General features: G+C 37.5%; 5 protein-coding genes across 7 annotated transcripts in view; 2 read left to right on the top strand and 3 right to left on the bottom strand.

Moving 5' to 3' along the window:
- Positions 1-131: 131 nt before the first annotated feature.
- LOC116303842 (peptidyl-prolyl cis-trans isomerase FKBP3) lies at positions 132-3,273 on the bottom strand. Its single transcript, XM_031713450.2, has 6 exons — positions 3,123-3,273; positions 2,259-2,495; positions 1,401-1,530; positions 1,222-1,298; positions 591-688; positions 132-372 (listed from the first exon to the last, which is right to left on the bottom strand). The coding sequence occupies exons 1-6, from the start codon at positions 3,228-3,230 to the stop codon at positions 315-317; spliced, it is 708 nt and encodes a 235-aa protein (XP_031569310.1). The 5' UTR covers positions 3,231-3,273; the 3' UTR covers positions 132-314.
- Positions 3,274-3,473: 200 nt separating this feature from the next.
- LOC116303779 (serine/threonine/tyrosine-interacting protein) lies at positions 3,474-9,449 on the top strand. 2 transcript variants are annotated; one of them, XM_031713381.2, is made up of 12 exons: positions 3,474-3,654; positions 4,105-4,137; positions 4,363-4,416; positions 4,824-4,921; positions 5,014-5,074; positions 5,244-5,280; positions 5,756-5,795; positions 5,937-5,987; positions 6,801-6,873; positions 6,991-7,069; positions 7,262-7,327; positions 7,531-9,449. In XM_031713381.2, the coding sequence occupies exons 1-11, from the start codon at positions 3,586-3,588 to the stop codon at positions 7,312-7,314; spliced, it is 648 nt and encodes a 215-aa protein (XP_031569241.1). In that variant the 5' UTR covers positions 3,474-3,585; the 3' UTR covers positions 7,315-7,327; positions 7,531-9,449. The 2 variants fall into 2 exon arrangements, with proteins under 2 accessions (XP_031569241.1, XP_031569240.1); XM_031713380.2 differs by having other exon boundaries at positions 7,259-7,327.
- A 185-nt stretch (positions 9,450-9,634) lies between these two features.
- On the top strand, positions 9,635-10,939 carry LOC116303828 (uncharacterized). The gene has a single exon (XM_031713435.2). The coding sequence runs from the start codon at positions 10,043-10,045 to the stop codon at positions 10,631-10,633; it is 591 nt and encodes a 196-aa protein (XP_031569295.1). The 5' UTR covers positions 9,635-10,042; the 3' UTR covers positions 10,634-10,939.
- Positions 10,940-11,677: 738 nt separating this feature from the next.
- Positions 11,678-13,461, bottom strand: LOC116303826 (heat shock protein 23). 2 transcript variants are annotated; one of them, XM_031713433.2, is made up of 3 exons: positions 13,372-13,445; positions 13,013-13,067; positions 11,678-12,892 (listed from the first exon to the last, which is right to left on the bottom strand). In XM_031713433.2, exon 3 carries the CDS (start codon positions 12,778-12,780, stop codon positions 12,184-12,186), a length of 597 nt encoding a protein of 198 aa, XP_031569293.1. In that variant the 5' UTR covers positions 12,781-12,892; positions 13,013-13,067; positions 13,372-13,445; the 3' UTR covers positions 11,678-12,183. The 2 variants fall into 2 exon arrangements, with proteins under 2 accessions (XP_031569293.1, XP_031569294.1); XM_031713434.2 differs by lacking the exon at positions 13,013-13,067 and having other exon boundaries at positions 13,372-13,461.
- A 1,007-nt stretch (positions 13,462-14,468) lies between these two features.
- The window catches only part of LOC148905011 (uncharacterized), a 13,257-nt gene continuing 5,673 nt past the window's right edge, over positions 14,469-22,052 (bottom strand). Inside the window, exons 2-14 of the mRNA XM_089024005.1 lie at positions 21,092-21,172; positions 20,843-20,878; positions 20,548-20,601; positions 20,416-20,469; positions 20,281-20,343; positions 18,394-20,154; positions 17,614-17,937; positions 17,323-17,371; positions 16,509-16,586; positions 15,903-16,094; positions 15,733-15,822; positions 15,230-15,313; positions 14,469-15,072 (exon numbers count right to left, since the gene is read on the bottom strand). Coding sequence (XP_088880131.1) covers positions 14,920-15,072; positions 15,230-15,313; positions 15,733-15,822; positions 15,903-16,094; positions 16,509-16,586; positions 17,323-17,371; positions 17,614-17,937; positions 18,394-20,154; positions 20,281-20,343; positions 20,416-20,469; positions 20,548-20,601; positions 20,843-20,878; positions 21,092-21,172 — 3,019 coding nt within the window. The 3' untranslated portion in view covers positions 14,469-14,919. The remainder of the gene's footprint in view (positions 15,073-15,229; positions 15,314-15,732; positions 15,823-15,902; positions 16,095-16,508; positions 16,587-17,322; positions 17,372-17,613; positions 17,938-18,393; positions 20,155-20,280; positions 20,344-20,415; positions 20,470-20,547; positions 20,602-20,842; positions 20,879-21,091; positions 21,173-22,052) is intronic.

The raw sequence follows: 22,052 nt of genomic DNA, 5'->3' as shown, positions 1-22,052 counted from the left end.
TGTTTTTTGTTCATAACCTCATTTTTTGTCGTTTAGATCCTTCCTTTTTCTCCCATTTTTCTTCTAGGTTCCCTCCCATCTACTTTGCTGTACCACCCAGATTTTGTAACAATATAATATAGTTATACACATTATTACCAGTGTTTTGTGTGTTTTTATTAGCAGTAACATTATATACAATGATCTAAACATCAGTCTAATAACAGATAGTGCTTTGAACACTGTAGAGCTTCTATAGACCTCTTATCAAGATAGTGGTGGTACTCTTCAACCAGGGTTAAAGGTCAGGCTACATGCAGGATATCAAGGTAATCCTAATCAGCAACGTTGACAAGCTCAACTTCAAAGATCAGCTTGGAAAATGGTGGGATTCTGAAAATACAAAACAAATACATTTCTTAAATAAGATATAAATATTGAGAACTGAAGGCAAGCCATAGGGCTGTAGGCGTGAAGGCTTTGTAGGCTTATTGCCGATATTAGAGGTTCAATAAAAAAATATAATAAACAACACTTTAAATTTGGAAATCCTTCTTGACTTATCTGCACTTTTACTAAGTCATGATACATTGGTAAATCAGCTTACTTACCCATGATCAGGGAGACCCTTCCTTCCATAGGCCCACTCTGATTCAATATGCAGTTCAGCCTTCTCGCCCTTACTCATTGTCAGAAGAGCTTCGTCCCACTAAATACAATAATATCAACAGCAACTGTTATTCAAGTACAATAATGTAAAAACCCAACTGTATGGTTGGTTCGCCTTCAAGTGGCCTCATTACCACTGTTTGCATTGCTAAGCACTGATTGAGAAAACAGTTGTGACATGAAAATCAGGCAATACACTGCCGTCAACCAAATAAATCATTAGAGTACATAAGAGTACATGGGAACCATGAGTAGAGAACATGGGAAACTAATCTGTGGTGCATTTGATTGACAGTAGTGCATTGCCCGATTTCCATGTTGCAACTACTGTCTCAATCAGCATGCAGCAGTGAAGACAGTGGTAAAATCAAATTTTGTCCACATAGTATAAGCAGAGACTGTTTGTGACTTTGAAAACATCAGAAAAGCCACCTGGGTTCATTTTACTCTTTTCTAACTCTCCCTGCCTTTCCCCTTTCCACTTTACCAATATTGGATTCAACTCATTAATGACAGAACTTGCTAGCAGTACAATGTGACTGTGTTGAATAAATGATTTAGGAAAAAACTCACCCCTCTTATAACTTTTCCAGTGCCAACTGGGAAAATCAAGGGTTTGATTTCACCCTTTCTATTCTTTCTGGCAGTACCTTCAGAATAAGTACAAAAATCTCAATTACTGAACAGAGCTTTAAAGAAGAATTCTTCAAAAGGTTAAGCTATCATCATCTATCAATAAAACAAGCCCTTACTTGCACAATTAGTGTCAAAGATAGTGCCATTTTCTAGTTTTCCTGTGTACAGACAAGACACCTTGTCATTCTTAGATGGGTATGTCGTCTTGTCTCCTTGTTTCAGGATAATCTTTTTGTACTTGGGTTCCTGGGAAATGAATAAGTCAGACATTTCACACCACGGGAAAGGGGGGTGGGGTTCTCCAATATATGGACTATACGGGGATGATCCACTGAACAGGGTATGGCTTTTCGAGCTTCTTGTCATAAACAGGGTATGCAATTTCACTCAATTTCCAAGTTCTTCCTTAGTTTTCTGTCATATTCAGGGTTTCTACTTTCATATTGACCGAAACTGGTTATTACGGTCCTCAAAAAAAAAAAAAAAAACGTGAGCTGACATGATAATTGAAACAGGAAGCCAGTGCAATAAATTATATCTTTTGTCATAAACAGGGTCTACAAATTTGAGTTTTTTGTCATAAGCAGGATACTCCTATCAGAATCCCAGTGGAACACCCTACCCAAATTCTGGTGGAGTACCCCCCCTCCCCGGGATCCACATGTACTAACCAAAACCTCGGTTTGGATACATATCATCAGGGATGTAAGTATTTGGACTAGCTCACACTTGCCATGACATAGATTTTATTGGATGATAAGACACTAATACGAACTTCGAGTGCTTATTAAACGATAAATCATTTGATTTGATGGCACCTTGGAGTCTTTTATTATTCTTTTGTCCAATAAGGGAAAACCTTCTGGAAAGTAAAATCAGTTTTCTAAGCACTTGACTGGGACAGTTCTATTTGTGTGTTTTATTTACAAATAAACATAGCATTCAATATCAAAAAAACTAGCATCTCCACTAACCTCTTTTTCAGTATTAGCTGCTTCTTTAGCTGCTTCTTTCTTTTTCTCATCAGCTACAGCCATAGCAGCTGTCTTTTTGGCCAGTTGTTCCTCTAGTTGTTCTTCCAAGGTTGGTTCATCAGATTGCCTGAATGCTTTCTTCTCAAACATTGCATTATATGCATTGATGAGATGATCTTTCTTACTCGTCTTGGCAACATTGTTCAGCTTGCCATTCAATTTCATCTCTTTTAAGAACTGAAATTCCAACACATATGTAAAGTCTTAAAATACTCTTTCTTTAGAAATTATAGTTTGTAAAATACTAAACTGCCTGATGGAATTATAATGGAGATAGGGAGATGGGTGGAAGGGGGGGGGGGGGGGGAGAGACCCCAGTTATATTTATGCACAACAAATTCATTCATTCATTTCTCCTGTTTAATCTTTTATTTGCTCATTAATTATTCATTCACTCTTAAACTAGCTAATTAATTTACTTTAGACTGGGTATAGCAAAAACTACAAAAACCTAAGAATAATACGATACTAAGGGTCCAAGATTCCTAAATTAGAACAAAAATAAAAACGCATATACAAGAAAAATGTATAAAAAAAAAAATCTGATGTAGAAAGCTAAAATCCATTCAAGTTATAAAACTTAATTATAAGATATTAAATGGCGCATAATTAAATGAGAATTATTAATTTGTACTGTATTATCATGTGTTGATGCCGGTTTTTTAATGAAATGCTTATGCAATAAAGATAATTAACGTCTTGGTTGCAGTCGACCACGTGCGCGTAGAAAAAAAAAATAACCATTAACACTCCACAATTGCACACCCAATCATTCTCAAACTCCCTCTAAAACATACTCCAAACCTCGAAGGTTGCATTTGCTTGCAAGACGTTGATGATATCCTTCTTGGATACAGCATCAGAGTTGAGTTGTTCATTGGTGTAACTTCTCGTTGGTTCTTGAGCCGCCATCTTGATTCTTCAAACCTGACCAGGTCTACCACAGGAAACCCATTTTAAAAAATGTTTGAAGTGATAACAAATATTGCGCTCTACTTTCCCTAACTTTTCTTTCCTTTTCTATTACTTAGCACACTAATTTGGACTCAAATACAGAGTGCAAGTACAAAAAATACTAATATTGAAAGGGTATTTTCGTCTTAGACTTTTTCTAATTGGGATCCCCGTGGTATTAGAGACTGGGATCTACTTCAATAACAAAATGGCGGATGTGCATAAAAAATTAAGTCTGCCAAAAAAAGTGAAAAGAGATTGAATTTTTAACCTTTTTAATTGGTTTATGTGTGTACTGTGTGCGTTTCTATAGATGCAATCCTCTGGAGGTCCTGGAAGACTGTTTGATTTCCCAGAGATCCCAAACAAAGACGATGTTGTGGTGAGCTTTTTAGAGCTAAGTTTGTCAAGTGTCAGTAGTTTTTTAAGTATTCTTTGACTATTTCTTGTTTATCGACTATTTGTGAGCAGTGCTTCCATAAGTGTTTATAGGGCTTTATATTTTTTATGCACTTACAATCCAGAAGACCTTAGCCCTTCATCCTAAGGGAGGGTAGATTGTGAGACACTGATATTGTGTGAGATAGATAGCGAGAGAGATTGTGTGTGTTTACCAATTGCTGGTTTGCAATCATCCCCAAGGGAATGAAATAACAAAAGGCCATGTTGGATGTTATAACAATTAAAAGAGACTAATGACGGATCTTTTGTTAAATTCATCCAACATGGCAGCTGTGGAAACCATCAGTTGTGTTGTACATCAAGAGTTGTCATATTATTAGTATGCTTACTTGAACAGGATATTAATACTGTAGCTATATTTATTGAACAGGACTGGACATACTCCAAGAGAAGGGATATGCAGGTACAATACAAGATACATTAATAATTATTAATAGTAATAATAAGCTTTAGTTATTGAGAGTAAACATGAAATAAACAATCAGTTTACATCCTGATAAACTAGAAAACCTTGTCTACATTTTAGACCTTATTTCAGCAGTCATTACAGCTGGTTTTATTTAAATTAATCATTAATTAATTAATAGTAGATGATATATAATTAATAATAATATTTCTTGTGTTTTAGGAGATTGTTCCAAGAATATACCTTGGGCCATATTCAGCCGCAATGAAAAGCAAGGTGAAGATAATCAACATTAATAATCAATCAAATTCCAACATTGTTATTCTCTTAGGAATCAAACTTACAGCATACATTGTTACATATTATATTCATTTATTTATAATACACTCAACAAAATTACTCGATTCTCATTGGACAAGAGGAGTACAATTAAATCCCGAATTGTACTCTGTAGAGTCCCAATTAAATTCTTCAATTTTGTTGAGTGTATTATAAACAATTTTCTCATGCAATTCGGAATTTGTAGATACTTGTGATGGTTTGAAAGTTCTCAAATTGAACTCGTCTAAAAGGCTGGTCCAATTTTGAAATTTTTCAAAACATCACTCATACCTATAAATTCTGAATTGTACTCGAAATAAATGTGCGATTTCCCATACTAACAGGATCTTTTTTACTTTTAGTTTGACAACTTAAAAGCCCACTCCATTACGCACATTGTTTGCATAAGACAAGATATAGAAGCAAATTTTGTTAAGCCAAATTTCAAGAATGATTTCAAGTAAGTAAACAATATAAACCTGGTGCTTTAAATTGTTATGCTTGAAGTCCTAACCTATAATTTAACCCAATATTTTTTCTCATTATTTTTAGATATTTGATTTTAGATGTGGCAGATCTGCCAACAGAAAATATTATTAAACATTTCCCACAGGTAAAAGAATGAATAATTTGATCTTTTTTAAATATATTGATCCAAAATAATCATTATGATCCAAAGTAATTATTACCTAAGCTAAGGAATTAAAAAAAACAATGGACATCTATTGATTTAGGAAGTTCATAAGTGTAAATAATTGCCTCTTGTATTGTTCTATCTTCAGGTTAAAGCTTTTATTGATGAAGGTCTTTCTTCTGCAGGTAAGATTTACCAGCTTTTAGGAATCCCGTAATTTGTATATTTTCAGAGATTATCCTTATCCCTTCCATAGCAGGGGTAAAAGTCATTAGCCAAATTAGTTTTAGATCTGTTATTCCTCATTTCTGAATCAACACTACTGGTCAAGATGGCCGGCAAGCAAAATATGTGCCAGCCAAGTACTAACTCTAGCCGGATATTGTCTGATGACCAGGTGGCATGGGTGGGATACGCTGTATGGAGTATGGAGTGTGTATAGAGGATACATGGTCCCTCAGGCTTTTAGCTTTAAAGAACCACTGTGGATAAATGAAAATATTTGTATATTTATTTATTTGACCATTAGTTAATTTTAAGCACAGTTCACATTGGGACATGGACCTTCTATGGGAGGGGAAGGATTTTGAAAGTATGCACATAAGAAATCAAATATTTTGTTCTCTCATTTCGATTTATTTTTGTGTTCTCTGGTTGTAGGCAATGTTCTGCTTCATGGCAATGCAGGCATTTCACGCAGGTATGAATGAACAAGCTAATTCATCATTTTTTGTAGTTTGGTCTTCCTGTGGCTTTCAAAAACACAGGTAATCCAACTAAATAACTTTGCTCCAACATTTGGTGAACCACATGCTGATATGTGTTATTGTTTATTGTGCAGTGCAGCACTGATGATTGCATATATAATGGAAACATATGGCTTGTCATACAGGTCAGTACAAATGATTTATAGTATAAAATTTGTTATTCTCTTTGTAGCAGCTTATTGACTTCGCTACTATGTGAAGAGGACTCATTTGCTTTCCCTTTCCCTTTCCATCCCTTTCCCTTTCCATCCCTTCCCATCCCTGTCCATCCCTTTCCCATCCTCTGGACCCATCTCTCTACTCTGCAGCACTATGTATGCTACGTAATACCCATTGATCAACAAACCAATGGTTAATCAAATTTATTTTTCTTCTTCTTTTTCTGTCATTCTAATTATTGTGACACATTATTATGTAGTAGTGTAGGCAAAACTATTCAGTTATATTTTATGACTTTGTATTCTATTTCACAAAATAAATAAACTGAAAACTAACCAATAATAGAACTAATATAGAGGTTTTGCACCATCACGTGACGGCAGCCATGTTAGATAGCAAGAGCAATACAATCATTTTACCTGGGAAAGAATGTGTAATTCCAGTTTAATTTGAAATTTCTGAGGGATGGGGAGTCAGAGAAAGAACAAAAATTACAGAGTTTGTATGGAAGAAAATTGGAATTTCCGGGAGTAGCAGGGGGGGGGGCTATTAAAAATAATTTATCTGTGAGGCGGGTATGGAAAATTTCTGGAACCTACACAATTCAATTCCTTAGAGCAAAGAGATTTTGTTGTTCCACCATCTAATCACAGGCAGTCCAAGCTGGATTATGGGCACTGGCAAGGGATGATACAAAGCCTGTACAGGACTAAAGAATTTTCAACATGATTCTATATTATCACAAGAGTAAATTCTGTTGTATTTTACATTTAATACAGGGATGCTTTCCAACATGTACAGCAGAAGCGATTTTGTATCAATCCTAATGAAGGATTTGCACACCAGTTGATGGTAGGTAATTAACATAAGAGTAAATGTGTTTTTACTTGGCTACTGAATTGGAATCTTAATTAAGAGATTATCGAGTCATCTCATTTATCTTTTGTAATTTGTCTTTTTTTTCCAAAGGAATATGAACCAATTTACCTTGCAAACTACCAGGCTAGACAACAGCAAATAGACTGTCAGGCAATAGACAGAAGAAATGGTGAGAAATATTTACAAATTATTTAAGCTTTCCTGGGGTGTTCCACACAGGATGTTCTAGGACCACTGAAAATAACCTTGTATGTGTGGTTGCTTTGTTTCTTGGCCAGGAGATGAGGAAATTGTTTAGAAGCAAGAAATAGAGAAAGTGTGAAGTAATGTTTTAAAGTTATGCCTGCTCTTTGCTCAGCAGGAATCAAAAGACCATTTGAAGATGAAATTGATGGAGATGACGGCATGGATTAATATTATCATAATGGTAGGATCCTGTTCTTATAATTATATCCTTGAAGACTCTATCACTATAGGCATAACAGCTAGACATCCATAAACATATTATTCATTCCCTTGTGTATTATTCCTTTCTTTACCAAAAAGACTTGAAAACATGTCCGGATCATAGGTTTTGTTAAAGAGTATATATAGCCCTTCAAGATACCAATATCATTTTTATCTTTACAGACTGTGAGATATATATACGCAGCGTGTTCCTAAAAATAGCTCAAGCAATGAAATTGATCTTTAGGACTGAAGATAAGTAGGAGTACTCAATATTTATTTTTCAATTCTAAAGATTTTTCCACTACAGATTTTTATTAGTAGAACGATTGTATATTAAACGAGATGTTAAAATGTGTAAAACACAAGACTTTTCCTCAAATCTATTTCAGGGATACTCTGCGAGCACAGTTTCTCCTCTTTCTCTCCCTTCATTAGGAGAAGATCGGCGAGGAGGGAGACTCTGCCAATGTAGGACGTTTCTTTTGGTCGAATTTTTTTTTAATGGGGAATGATCAAAACCAGCTTTTAAGCCATATTTTGAACATGTAATGAGCATGATGAAATATAATTTGATGTGCACAGCGGCTGTCAAAATGATGTGTGACAGATATAATATCCTGCATTGGCAGAGTCTGTTTTACCCCTCTATTAAAACCAAAGGAAAAATGGGCTCTGCTTGCAGTGAATTTCAGAAATAGTTTATTATATGGAATGTGAGAAAATAATTTTTGTTTGGTTTTGAAGTTTTTTGTACATTTTGTTTGTAAAGTTATTCCATAGGGTTTCGTGCTTTTGGTAAATATTTCTAGTTTCCTATGAAGCCGCTTCTAGTGTCTTCATGCAATGCTTACTCCCCTAAGTACCACTACGTCACTTATAGTGGGTGCGTAGACGACTAGGTAAATCCATAATGTAAATTGTATCAGATTTATTGATAGATGTTTGTATTTCCTTTAGATGTTTCTACAATCTACGAGTTTTTTGAACTGCTTAAAACACTCATGAACAATTTATAAGATTTAGGTTCAGCTGGAGCCACCATACACGTCACGAACATGGATTTTTATACTTCGATAGAGATTTGACGTCACGGGCATGCGCAACCAGATTCAATAGAAGCTCCCACACGTTGGATATTGCGTGCCAAGGCAAAGACAGGCACGTTAGTCAAAGATCGTTAGGGTTTACTATGACCTTGATGAAGCTCTATGTCTTCATCTAAACTTGGATGCATACTTCATCCCTGATGAAGTCATCCTCATAGTATTTGAGTGGTCTTTATATAAAGACACGTGTCTTTATATAAAATCACTTGAATACTAATGAAGAGGACTTTATCGGGTATAAAGGTTCATGCACGTGACGTGTATGGTGGCTCCAATTGGACTATAAGCTTATGAATTATTAATGAGTGTTTTAATAGTATTTAATATCATCATCGACATCATTATTATTACATAATATTGCAAGAGTTAATTTCATGAGCCATACACCATGTTTAGTAAATTTTATTTATTTCATCACCATTATCAACTATTATCATCGTCAACATCATCATCATCATCACCATCATCATCATCATTATTATCATCATCATCATCATCTTTCATCATCATCATCATCATCATCATGTATCATCATCATCATCACCATCAACATCATCTATCATCATCATTATCATCATCATCATTAGACAATATTGCAAGAGTCATTCATGAACCATTCTTGATATGTTTATATATTCCTCTAGTACAGATGACATTGTTCATTATTTGACCCCATATCATCTTTGATATGTCCTCATTATTCCAATAGACTATAAAAGTAGACACAATACTTATCTGGTGCTTTAAAAGGTTATCAGTATAATTCCTAGAAAGGTTATGAATTACAATTGGTTGTGTTTTTATCTTTTCATCTCTCGTCTCGATATTTCATCTTCCACACCTTGAATCATTGATATTGGGTGTAACAAAGTAAAAAGCTTTGATCATTCACAGGAATATTGCACAAAATATATAAAGTAAACCAATATTCCACGAACAGATATCACAGGAAATTATATCAATATCATAGACATAAAATAATTCGAGATTTGACTGCGTATTTTTTCTCTGGAATTGAGAGCAATGTTTTTTATCATCGTCGCCTGTCATTGCAGGCAGGTTGAAGGTTCAAACCTTCGTCGAAAATTGATTTTATTATTTGAGATTATTCAAAATTTAGCCTGAATTTTCTGTTGAATTAAACGACAAGTTGTATTGGATCATTTTGTTTGGCTGAAAAGGTTTTAGCAAAGACATAAGTATCCCTCGTGTTGGCCAGATTAGGACCACATTGTAAATCAGTGAGACACTCGAACGATGTCTGGAATCCACTTGACGAGAGCTTCGGTACAACTGAGACCATATTTAGCGATGAGTTGATTAATCGAATCTTCAGCTTCATTCTGGAAGGAAAATATCTTGAAAAACCCCTGAAACGTAACATTTAAATCTTAATGTCAGTCATAAATTACCCAGGATAATTACACTCGACAAATATAGTAATATTGATTGGCATGTTTAGCATTAAAAGAGGTAGGATTCTAGAAATCCGAGACAGAGTATAAAAACATCACACCCTGGTTGAATCAAGATAGTTTCAGACTGAAGGAGTGAATAATCGTAGGAGAGACGAAACACTAACCACTATGAGCAGCGGCAAGACACTTATTACAACATTAGATGTGACCAACTACAGGCCGGAGGAAATTTCACTTCGTGTTGAAAATCGAAAAATTCACGTAGATGGAAAACATCACTCGGAAGGAAAATATGGATCTGAGACAAGTGAATTCCACAGGGTTTTCGCGTTGCCAGAAGGAATTGATCCCTCGTCTGTTTCATCGCGTATAACTCATGATGGTGTCCTTCATGTTGAGGCGTACAAGACTCCCACTCAGGATCTAGATATCGCTCTCCTGGGGTGTTCCTCACAGGACGTATCTAGGACCGATGACAAGAAGTTTGCTGTGACTCTGAATGTTAGTGATTTTTCCCCAGACGAAGTGGAAGTCAAAGTAAAAGGGAATGAACTGTCGGTGCATGCTGTACGTGAGAAGCAAGAAGGAGGAATGTCGAGTTCTCGACAGTTTCACCGTCACTTTCTGTTGCCCAAAGACGTGGACATGGCGAAAGTAGTGTCTCGTATTGACAAACAGGGTCAATTACACATCGAAGCGCCGAGACTAGAACAGATACCGTCGAACAGAGAAAGGCAGTTAAAGATTACGAGAGACTAACGTTGTAGAGAACGAATAATTCACGGGAGAACGATACTAGCATCACGATATTATATAATATAAAATACAAACTGACCATTACGATGGTAATTAATTATCCCAAAGTGACAATGTGCAATTAAACTGTAAGTTAGTCTTAATAGCTTCACGCTACAGCGAGCTATGATAAATGCCTAGTGTAATGAAGTGTTAACGGCACTGTCAATTCCATTGTTTTTTAATAAGTATTAATTTTTAATTAATATTAATTTGAAATCAATTATACGAAATTGATACGGTATTAAAGAATACAGAAGTGTTGCGGTATTTGAATTTGTGCTGTAACTAAGGGTTTGTTACGCTTACTATGTTAAATAGAGTAACATTTGGATTCACGCCTTCTTTGACCCTTTGACCAAATCTTTCAGGAGGTATGCATGCGAAAATCTTTATGCACAAAATGTGGATTAGTTTTAAGATAGAACGGGATTGTCTTGTGTAGCAAAGCGTGTAGGATTACGAGAGAAGTTTCTAGAAAATCCAGCACTCCCATTTAATAAGAAATAGTGCATTTTATTCTGTAGTACCCGGGATTTCTGATGGTGGAAGGCGCTGGCTAAACCTGAGCCGTTTTCCCGCCAAATCACCAGAACCACAAAAGTGGTTTTAAAGTAGCACATTATTGATTCAGACATCAAAATGTCGCCGCCGCGTCAGTTTATTTCTGGTTGAGTAAGCAGACAAATTATGAAAGCAAAACGCCCATTATACGACTCAAAGCTTTTCATCCTTATACTTTACTCGGTACTTGCAGTTAATTAAATCCTGTGGCCGGAAAACGGCGTGCGCTGTAAAACTAAATTAATCGCTTGGTACAAAATTGTCTTTGGTCGTTAATTGTACGCCTCGGGATAGTCAGCTCGGTTTTATTCAACAAACGGCTCTCTCAATGCCCAAAACAACGCATTTCGCAAAATGAATAAATCAAAATAGACTTAAAAGATTTCAATGTGTATATTAGTCGCAGATATTAATATTAAATTCAAAATCAACATGAGAACGACATCAAAGCGACAGTCTTTTATTTTTATTCATCATATTCGATTTTCCCAGCAGAATATAAAATTAAGTTTCTCTTCAAATCAGCACTACAATCCCACTGTTTGAGGAAATGTGGTTTTTATTTGTCACTGGTAACCTCGATGTCAAAGCTGTTTACTTTTTGAAGTACCTTGTTTAGTTTGAAAATTTAGTTGTTGGTCTCACGCCCTGTTGTGGAGTTATTTCGATAAAAAGTGGGGCTACATAGCTGTTTACTGTATCTCATGATGAGCGATGATAGAAGAAAATTACCTTGATGAAACACGAATAGTTTTACACACCAAAACACGAAGAATATCATTATAATATTGATTTTACATTCCAGAATAAACCAAAGGTGCTATAGTCCTACCTTGTTGAAAGTTTTGTCTAAATTTTACAGGGAATTTTTTCATCGTTTTAGCTAGTTTTTGTTATTATTTTCTGTTTCTCGTAATATTTTTTTTAATCTTTAAGAGACGTTACTCTTCTTACTCATCCATAATGATTTCGACCTTCCTCTCAGATGCCTTAGGCTGCGCTTTCCTCGTAGCTTCGATGTGAAGTCGTCCATCCTTGCCCAATTTAGACACAACAGAATCCATGTCAACATCCTTAGGAAGGACGAAATGGCGGTTGAACTGTCGTGAAGTAAAATGACCATGCGATTCTGATTCATGCCGAGCCCTGACTGTCAGTTCATTGTTCAAAACCTTCACTACAACTTCCTCTGGTGAGAAACTACTTACATCTAAGGTCACTGTGAATTTCTTATCGTCTATCTTCGCCACGTCCCCAGACGTTGGAGAAGAACCGACTAGAGCAACTTCAGTTTCTTTCGGTGGGTTTTTAAAAGCTTCTATGTAAAGAACTCCATCTGAAGAGACGCGCGAGGAGACAGATGAAGGTTCCACGCTTTCTGGTAGGACGTAAGTTCGATGGAATTCGCTCGATTCTGTTCCATATTCTCCTTCAGAGAAATGTTTGCCATCAACGTATATTTTACCACCTTCTACCTTGAGGGATATTTCATTGGGCTTGTAGTTTTTAACCTCGAATGTAGCTATCAGAATCTTATCGGCATCCATCTTAGAGAGCGAGCTAGTGTAGCTTTGGTGGGGTCTACTCGAAGCAAAATACAATCAGACCCAGCTTACACTACGGTAACTGTTGCCCTCGTAAGCCAACTCTTCCTTCGACCTTAAAAAGAAAATATCAATCATTCATGAGTATCAATATCATTCTTGAAATGCCGCAACAGTCCCGACAAACCAGTCTTGTATGGCTGTAGAACTGTCTGGATAAGGTCCATAAACTGACCTTTTAGATGGTTACAATACGCTGCGACACTTTACTTGGTTACCTTGGGACGACACTAAAAATTTGAGATCAGAAATAGAGTTTTATGACTTCCCCCACTGTGATCCCAGAGTTGTCGTGCTGTTTTATTAAGTAGCCTATCGGGCTACTTGTTTTCTATATATGGTCTGTATAAGATAAAGACTAGCCTAAACGACGGTGTTTTTATTAAATATGGCAGGATTGATGGGGGCTTGAAGAGCTCTATTCTCACGCCTAAGTATACTCCTTATCTACACTCCACATACCATCAGTAGATTTATATGGTAAGAGCTTCTAATTTACAATTACCAGACAACTAGACAGACCTTAATACTTACAGCAACACATGGAGGTCCGCAACGATCTTGTTTTTAGGAGTAACTTATCTTGAAGTCCATCTATATCCAGACAACGCGAATATGATTGGTTCTTGTGGAAGTTGTAGGATATTTTGACGTCTTTAGGATCAAACATCATTCCAATCTAGACAACAGGCTTAAGATGGTGATCTTAAACTGACCAATAAAATGATTGCCCCATGTCCTTAACCCTAACACGTAAGCTGTACATTTGGATTTGTTTCTGTTCGACAAATAAAACGTTAAACCGCGCGCTGTAAACAGGTTCTCTATGAATAACATCAAAACTGAATTTCATTTAATATAATATTCAAAGCAGAAAGGATTTTCGAGTGGTGTTTTGCCGCGCGCAGCTAGCTTTAAAACAAGGGTTTGGTCTTTCTTATCTTTCCCAGACAGACTCTAGACTCTGAGCGCAAAACGGAGATAAAGAAAAATGTATTTAAAAGCTTTAAGATGATCAATATTTTAAGATTTTCTTTAGAGAAGAGTCTAATAAAATAACAAACGTTATAAAATAGATTTTGAATAAGTCAGTTTTACAAGGCATTTGAACTGAATAATTGATAGCAGGAGATAGAACGGAAGTTTTGTATTATTTATTCAAGGCGGTTGGCATTTCGTGAGACCAACACAGAGATAACCTTTTGATAATCACTTCACTTGAATTCAGGTCTACGCGAGTTGTTGTGGTAGCCTGGAGCTTGGAGCCACTTCTCCCCACACGGTGGTCATATGAATTTGTTAGTCTTATTTTATTACTTTATTATTGAAGTCAAGTAGTAGTGGTAGAATAAGAAAGAGATGTTTGTTATCGCGGATATGGTATGCTGGATGAATCGAATCTGTGACTAACAAGAGGCATTTTTCCCCTACTGTTAGGGCTAAGCCATTTGTTATGGTGTCCCCTCGTAGAAAGAAAACAAAGGACTCATCCCTGCATGTAAACGGGTCGTACCAAATGATTAAATAGAGGCATAACTGGTTCCTTGGTATGTACCATTAGCAAACGGTCACAAGGAACCAATCAGAGTGTTTGATTGGCATGTATAAGAAAACGACAAATAATGCGCGCAAGTATTTGAAATTGTTTTATTTTTTTATTATTCTAGTCAATTTGTTCGTGTAAAATTGCAGAATTATTATGTACTCTATGTAAAATACAACTGTTTCGTTAATTTTTAGGCCGGTGTTCGATATATCTATGAGTAAAGCAAAAGAGCATTTTTTTTAGTGGTTAGTGTCCGATGACAAAATACCATGTTCTTTTTATAAAAAGAGTAAGTACATTAAGGAAGCAAAACTCCCACAATTTTTATAAAAATATATGCACTGTACATCATAGGTTATCAAGCTAGTAATATTGCGTTACAAACACACGATTATTACAACTATGACCTTGCGTGACTCATAGTGATGTCACGCAACGTTACATTTAAATTCTGTCCGAGCAGCAAATAATTTATGTCGTGATTCTATGTACACTTATATTTTTAAAGATTGCATAAAATATTCCTTAAAATACACTCAACTGTAATGTTTAGTCTGTTCGAATATTCCTTGTTTAAAAAATGGAGCGAAGTTGCACAAGTCACGTTTGGACAGCGGTCTTCCAGAGGATGCTGACACAGGACAGTCTCGGAAATCGGTACATAGATTGATGAAGGACTTGAGGTATGTCTGGAGATCCAAGTAAAGGACGTTATATCATCAACTATGAGGGGGAGGGGAGGATATAAAATGCGTCTTACATACTGTTACTCCCAGTTTCATAATGACGTAACGTACCAGGATTAACTGGGCTGCCTGTGATTAGTTCTTGTTTTTTTCAACTCACCTCTAGCTGCGCGCGCCGTGCTCGTACAAACTCTTCAGCCCGATTTCCAAAAAATCGTCGATTTGGGAAGTCCAGTTCTCCAATCTGTCAAAATACCAACACGTAATTTAGTGACATGATATGACAGATTTATTAATACAGACGTGTACATTTGTGAAAAAAGGACGGACACACTGTTATGGTGCGCGGGCGGTCTATGAGGCTGGGCACTACCCAAAGTTCAATGAGCACTTCATTGCCATTGAATTTGGTTCAGTTTTTAACCTTGGAGAAGGAGGTTTGCGGGATCCCTGTTGTTTTTTTTTTCTTACTTGTCTGATATATATCATGACAGCGTACAGAATAAATGCTGGTGCGTGATCCTTGATTTCCCATGATGGGCAGGGGGTGTCACTCCTCACTCCTACTAGGCTCAACAAATAACCTGTTTTCTCCTCTTCCTAAAACAATACTTCCAATAAGGTCTTCCCTGGATTACAGAACCAATGAAGATGTAACCTTACCTCGCGATAACTCTTTTTCATCGTATTGTGTAATTCTCTAAATTTTCGATATCTCCTGTACACGGACCACGTCTCTCCTCCTATAGTAACCTGAACACATCAACAGACAAGGTATCAATAATAGACCGGGGGAGGGGTGGGTGCGGAAAGAATTGTCCATGCATAATTACCTTCACTTCGAACACGTGATAAGAGTCTCGCCCCAGTCCTCGTAAGATATAGCGCGGTATTTGTACATTGATTTGATTATTTCTCATGTTGTTGACAGACGTCAGGAACCTATTGACAGGTGTTGGGGGAGGGGTGATACGAGGTGGTGTGACGGATCCTGTTAGGCTTAGGTTACTACTATATATTTCATTCTGGAATCAAAAATATTATATAAAATTATTATTATGTTCCAAGACACTGTCAGATCTATATCTGCTTTTTGAAGGGAAGAATAAGGACAGTGAACAAACATGTCAGGGCCCGCTTGTACGAAGAGTGGATAGCGCTATCCAACGTATAAATCTCATCCAGTGGATAAATCTACTGGATAACAACATCGACTTATCCACTTGATAAGGATTTATCCATCGGATAGCGCTATCCACCCTTTGTACAACCGGGCCCAGGTTTAGATTGCTGTTAAAAAACAGTAGAGAAGAAGAAAGAGACTGCTGTGCTTTGCAAGCGACTTCAGTCATAAGAACTGTTTTTGTTTATTTGTATATTGTTTGTAATCCAGTTCTAACAGTGAAGGAATAATAATTTCTCCTTTGTCTCTAGGTTACCTCATCTTGATACATGTATTGCATAACTTCCCCATCTGCCATCAGCTCATCGTCATTACCATTAGGTACATTCATACTCTGTAGAATGGCAATCATATAACATGGTAATTTATCAGCTAACAAACTACCACTTTCTATCATTCTTTCTTTCACTATTACCATCACCACTATCAACCACTGCAACTACCCCTATACCATTTTCCATTATCACTACTACCACTACCCCTACCCTTACACTATTACCATCACCACTATCAACCACTGCAACTACCCCGACCATTTTCCATTAATACTACTACCACTAGCCCTACCCTTACACTATTAACATCACCACTATCAACCACTGCAACTACCCCTATACCATTTTCCATTATCACTACCACCACTACCCCTACCCTTACACTATTACCATCACCATCATCACTATCAACCACTGCAACTACCCCGACCATTTTCCATTATCACTACTACCACTACCCCTACCCTTACACAATTACCATCCCCACTATCAACCACTGCAACTACCCCTATACCATTTTCCATTATCATTATCACTACCACCACTTCCCCTACCCTTACACTATTACCATCACCACTGTCAACCACTGCAACTACCCCGACCATTTTTCATTATCACTACTACCACTACCGTCACCACCACCACCACAACAACAACAACAACACCACCACAACAACAACACCATCTCTAATCAAGAAAGTTATACTGAGTGGAAAAATCTTCCCTTACTCCTGGAATGTCCAAATTTTTTCACTCTTATTAGACACCCAACCAGTGATCGATCTGTTTACTTACAGCCATCGATGTATAAATAGTCAACTTTTCTTGTAATTGGCAGACTTCCCTAAAACATAAACGACAAATCCATTTAGTGATACGCAGCCATACGGACTAGAGGTCCCTGCGAGGCGCTCCCCAAATATTTGCATGCTTTCTTGGAGTTTTGGGGCTCAAACAAAATGGCGGATTTTTTGATTCGGGCCCCGCACCCTTTGGAAAATCCTGGCATAAGCCAAGACCAAGCTCTATGTTACTGACCTGGCGTAGTTGCTGATAACTAAGATATTATCTGATTTATATAATTACCTTTCCGTCTCGTCGAGTCGATCTCTCAGCTCATCTATCTCTTGTTGTGCCTTTTCTTTCAAATCTTCAATCTCTTCCTCTTTATTTTTAATAATCAAATCAATGTCCTCAAACTTATCTCGCTCCAGCATTCTTCTCTCCTCGTTAAGTGCTATCTTTTCTTTCCGCATCTCTTTTTCTAGTTCCTCTTTTTGTTTTTCCAGCTCTATTCTTTCATGCTCGAGTTTCTCTAACGCGTTTCTTTGGTGCTGTTTATATTCTTCCATTTCTTGTTTCTGTCTTTTTTCCAATTCCTTTATTTTACTTTCCATTTCAGCTTTGACCCTAAATATTATAACGGATACATTTATATTTATTTATATCTTGCTTACAACCATCATTCCCTGTAGGGACCCGTCCGTAAGGTTCACTCCACTACATTCTTTTTTTACCACTTACATTCTTTATTCAGTGGCGGATCCAGGATTTTGTTCAGGGAGGGGTGCTGCGCACAAATTTAACCCAGGGAGGGGTGCACCCCTTAGAATCAATGGGAAAAACAGTATTGGTTATCTTCGAAGTAGGGGCACAAAGTTGACGTTGACTTTTACGGAGGGAAGAAAACCGGAGAAAAACCCCTCATGGGAGAGATCAACACATCAAACGAACTCAACTCACTTATTTGGCACAGCCAGGAATCGAACCCACGTGATTCCACGTGACGTCACCCATAGGCCTTCAACACTGTTAGAATGGGAGGTTTCACTCACGGGGTAAAAACTAGGCGCATTCAGTACTCACCTGTCTCTCTCTTTCTGAAGGAGTTGCTCGACCGCCACATCACCGGTTTTGACGATGCCACATACTATCTGGTTTTCAGTCAAACTCCTCGATAGGTTCGCCTCTTCTTCCATATCCTGAATGTTTTCTTTCATTGCATCGAGAGTAGCGCTTTCTTCATTTCTTTCACGCGAAAACTTTGCTATCAATTCCTTCAACTCTGTTTCTAACTTCTCTTTAGCTTTGCCCTTCTCTTCTAACTCATAACTCAGTCTTTTTATGTCTCCATTAATATTATCGGCATCGTTGCTTATCTTTTCTTGCTTCTCGGCAAGTTCTACCTTTCCTTCGACATCTATTTCCTTCAGATGTATTCGACGTTCTCGTAGCTTGTACACTTCATCATGTTGTGTAGTACCTGTGAGTTTTTCCTCTAGTGCTTTAGATATTTCTAATAAACGCTGCTCACCAAGCGAAGCTGCTCTGTCTGACCTCACTTCTACATCGGCCAATTGCTTTCTATTGTTATTCAACATCATCTTCATCTCGTTATATTCCTTTTGCGCGTCTTTAAGTTCTCTTTCCTCTTTTTGTAGTTTGATATTCTTGGCGTCTTGTAGTTCTTCTAAGCTTAGTCGTTCTAGTTCCATAGCTGTTTGGTCTTGTCGTGCCTTCGCTTGTATACGCTCAAGCTCTTCTTCAAACTCCTTCTCGATATCCTCTGAGATGTTTTTGTCTTCTGCTTCTAACACATCTAACTGTACCTGTTGCTGGTCTAATCTTGATTGTTTACTTTGGATTTGTTTTTCTAACTCTTTTCTGTCATTACCCGTAGATTCGCTCAGTTCTTCTACCATGACAGACAATTCTCCTCGCAAGGAATCAAGTGCTTTCCTTTCTTTATCAATCGTCTGTTGACGTTTTTCGGAAACCTCGTCGTACTTGCGCCGCTTTTCTCGTAAATCCTCCTCTGCTTTCTTCGCCGAATGGGCTAAACTTTGCTGAAGTTCATCAAAACGTTTCTTAGCAGCATCGATCTTTTTGTTTTCTTCTCTTGTTTTAGTTTCTAGTGTATTTTGTGCGTTAGCGAGTTTATCTGCCGCGTGGTCCAACATTACTTCATGTTCCTCCATCTTATCGACAAGTTTCCTTCTTTCCTCTTCCAGTTCAGCTCGATTCTCTGCCATTTCCATTTCTACCACTTCTCTTCTCTTCAACATATCATTCTCTGCTATAGCTAAAGCATTCTCTCGTCGTATTATGAGCACTTCTAGGTTACGTTCGGTCTCGCGGATTTTAATCAAAGCTTCTCGCTTCTCTTTTTCGAACTTCTCCTTCTCGTGCTTCGTTTCTTGTTTTGATTCCTCCAACGAATTAAATTTCTGTTCGTAATCTTTCTTAGTGTTCATCAGGATTTCTTTATGTTCTTTGATACTACGAGATTCAATTTCCCATTTTTCTCTCATCTCTTTTCGTTCCTTTTCAACCTGTTCTTGCATCCCATTCATTTCTGCCTCAAGCTCGACGATCCTCTTGACATCCTGGTTTAACTGCACCATTTCTTCTTCTTTCTGTTTTCGTATTTTATCTTTCAAAGCACCTAACACGTCGTCTGCTTGTTGTTTTGCCTGCTCACTTTCGTTACGCAGCTTCACGAGTTGTTCACGTACTGTTTTGATGTCCGTGTCTCTTTTCTCGATCTCTTCTGTCAGTTCTTTTTCACGCTTCGTTCTATCGCGTTCCGCTGTTTCGTGTTTTTTCTCCATGTCAGACACTCGTTTCCTGAAAATGAAAAAGTATCGTGAGGACCACTTTCTTAAGCGACCACCTTCCTAACCGACCCTAAGCGAATTGTCCTTCTAAAAGAGACCATCTCCAGCCATAGAATACTCTAATTAAGATAATTACCTTGCTTCCTCGACGTTCTGCGCTTCCATTGAATGCAGTTTTCTTTGTCGTTCCAGCTCGGCTCTACAGCAATATGTAGGTTACTGATGAGAATAAAAACCACAGGTATCCCAATACAACGTTATACTGACTTACCTCATTTCTTCTAGTCGAACTCCCTCGTCTTGGATTTGCTTTTCGAACTCAGTCCTGTAAGGATTAAACAACAACTTAAATAAGGGAGGCGGGAGGAAATGTAGCGGTAGGGGAGGGGAGGGTAGTTCATACCTCATTTCTTCCAGTTTTTGACCTTCCATCTGTTTTTGCTGCTCCAGTTCGTACCTATGGTAACCAAATAATAGTTTAACTAATAATATTATAATAGTTTAAACTTAATATAGTGGTGCCGTCTATATCCTGGGTTCCAAAACCTTCCGCACTCCAGTGCTTCTAGCTCTAAGATTTTTACTAACGCGAGGAAAAGCAACTGGTATCCAGTCTCCCGCTCTTCGAATACTGGAGGAGACAGAAGAGGTCTGGTACATCCAGGGTATACTACAGGGTATACTATTACTGGACTTACTTGGCCTTCTCTAGCTCCACGGACAGAGGCTTTTCACTAGAAAACAACAGAAATTGTTAGGATAAAAAAACCTTATAATGGTTACCCTGTGGTAAAATGTAAAAGAAAAGGACTGGAAATAAACAACGCAAATACCCCCTAACCCCCATGCGAATCATCTCTTGATCTTTTCATCAACGCCTTAGTCTCCTTTCCTTTCCTCCCTTCATAACACAAGTAACCCGGTTGTCTAGATATTACATTTCTTACCCTGTTGATCTGAACAGGTCTGTCTCACTACGGAACTTGGTTGACCACGCAAGTCCACTGATCGAAGACTGTAGACGACAAATTCGTTAGAAAAAAATCTTAACCAAAGGCACTATTACACGGAGCAACTCGTCTAGCAACGTGTAATCGCGCCTTAAGCTCAATCTTGTTACTGGCACAGTAGTCAATTTTACATTTATATTTTATGTTTGTTTAGACCTTTATTACTTTACCCTGCGCCTGCACTCCTTTTGGTCAGCGAGTAAAAATCGAAAAAGTGAAAAATAAAGAAAACCAGTTTTTCTGGTTGATCGTTTTTCATAATCATTCATTTCTGCAATAGCCAATCAAATCCGACAGCAGTTTGATTGATCGCCCATGGCCTGCGTTGCATCCGGATTTTAATATAATCGCCCAGTGTTTATTGTTTCTTGCGCGGAGACCAGAAGGAACGCGACTCAAGTAACAAGAATCGTAATGTTAAATCTTTTATGTTTTAAAGGCTGCTTTATCGTTATCAACTCACTATACATTTAAATGGGATTCAAACTGAACAATAAAATCAGACTACGCGGAGCACAAGGCAACAGGGTTCCCGTCAGAAGGTTGCGCATGTATAATTAGATTGATTAATATTTATTGCATCAAATAGGTTACAACTTACCGACTGTAATCACACCAATAAAGAGGGCGAACCATGATAATATTAGCATCAATTAGACGATGGATAGAAAGAAAGGCACAACAATTATTGTTAGTTGGATGTTAGTGGGGGGAAATGTTTCTGTCTCAGTCGTGTTCAAGAATGTCTTCGATTGTACAATCGTGCAATACGAACATTCTGCCGCGACATTTGCTACACATACGAGAGGATTGGATGATGATTAATCGTTAGTTGATGATTCATTTCGTAGATGTGGACACGTATAAACAATTTGACACTCAAATGGCTCCCCTTCGC

Source organism: Actinia tenebrosa, unplaced genomic scaffold (genome assembly GCF_029948245.1).
Source record: "Actinia tenebrosa isolate PJP-AT-01 unplaced genomic scaffold, QUT_ActTen_1.0 PGA_scaffold8__29_contigs__length_14323225, whole genome shotgun sequence".
NCBI classification, from domain to species: domain Eukaryota; kingdom Metazoa; phylum Cnidaria; class Anthozoa; order Actiniaria; family Actiniidae; genus Actinia; species Actinia tenebrosa.
This window is presented reverse-complemented; position numbering and strand designations above follow the sequence as displayed.

Excerpts from the sequence above, each read along its gene's own strand:
- LOC116303842 (XM_031713450.2), bottom strand. The coding sequence starts at position 3,230 with ATGGCGGCTCAAGAACCAACGAGAAGTTACACCAATGAACAACTCAAC. Across the intron at positions 2,496-3,122 it reads AAGCAAATGCAACCTTCGAG|TTCTTAAAAGAGATGAAATT; the intron begins GTTTGGAGTATG and ends TTGGAATTTCAG. Across the intron at positions 1,299-1,400 it reads CTTTGACACTAATTGTGCAA|GTACTGCCAGAAAGAATAGA; the intron begins GTAAGGGCTTGT and ends CTTATTCTGAAG.
- LOC116303779 (XM_031713380.2), top strand. The coding sequence starts at position 3,586 with ATGCAATCCTCTGGAGGTCCTGGAAGACTGTTTGATTTCCCAGAGATC. Across the intron at positions 5,281-5,755 it reads TGAAGGTCTTTCTTCTGCAG|GCAATGTTCTGCTTCATGGC; the intron begins GTAAGATTTACC and ends CTCTGGTTGTAG. Across the intron at positions 5,988-6,800 it reads ACATATGGCTTGTCATACAG|GGATGCTTTCCAACATGTAC; the intron begins GTCAGTACAAAT and ends CATTTAATACAG.
- LOC116303828 (XM_031713435.2), top strand. The coding sequence starts at position 10,043 with ATGAGCAGCGGCAAGACACTTATTACAACATTAGATGTGACCAACTAC.
- LOC116303826 (XM_031713434.2), bottom strand. The coding sequence starts at position 12,780 with ATGGATGCCGATAAGATTCTGATAGCTACATTCGAGGTTAAAAACTAC.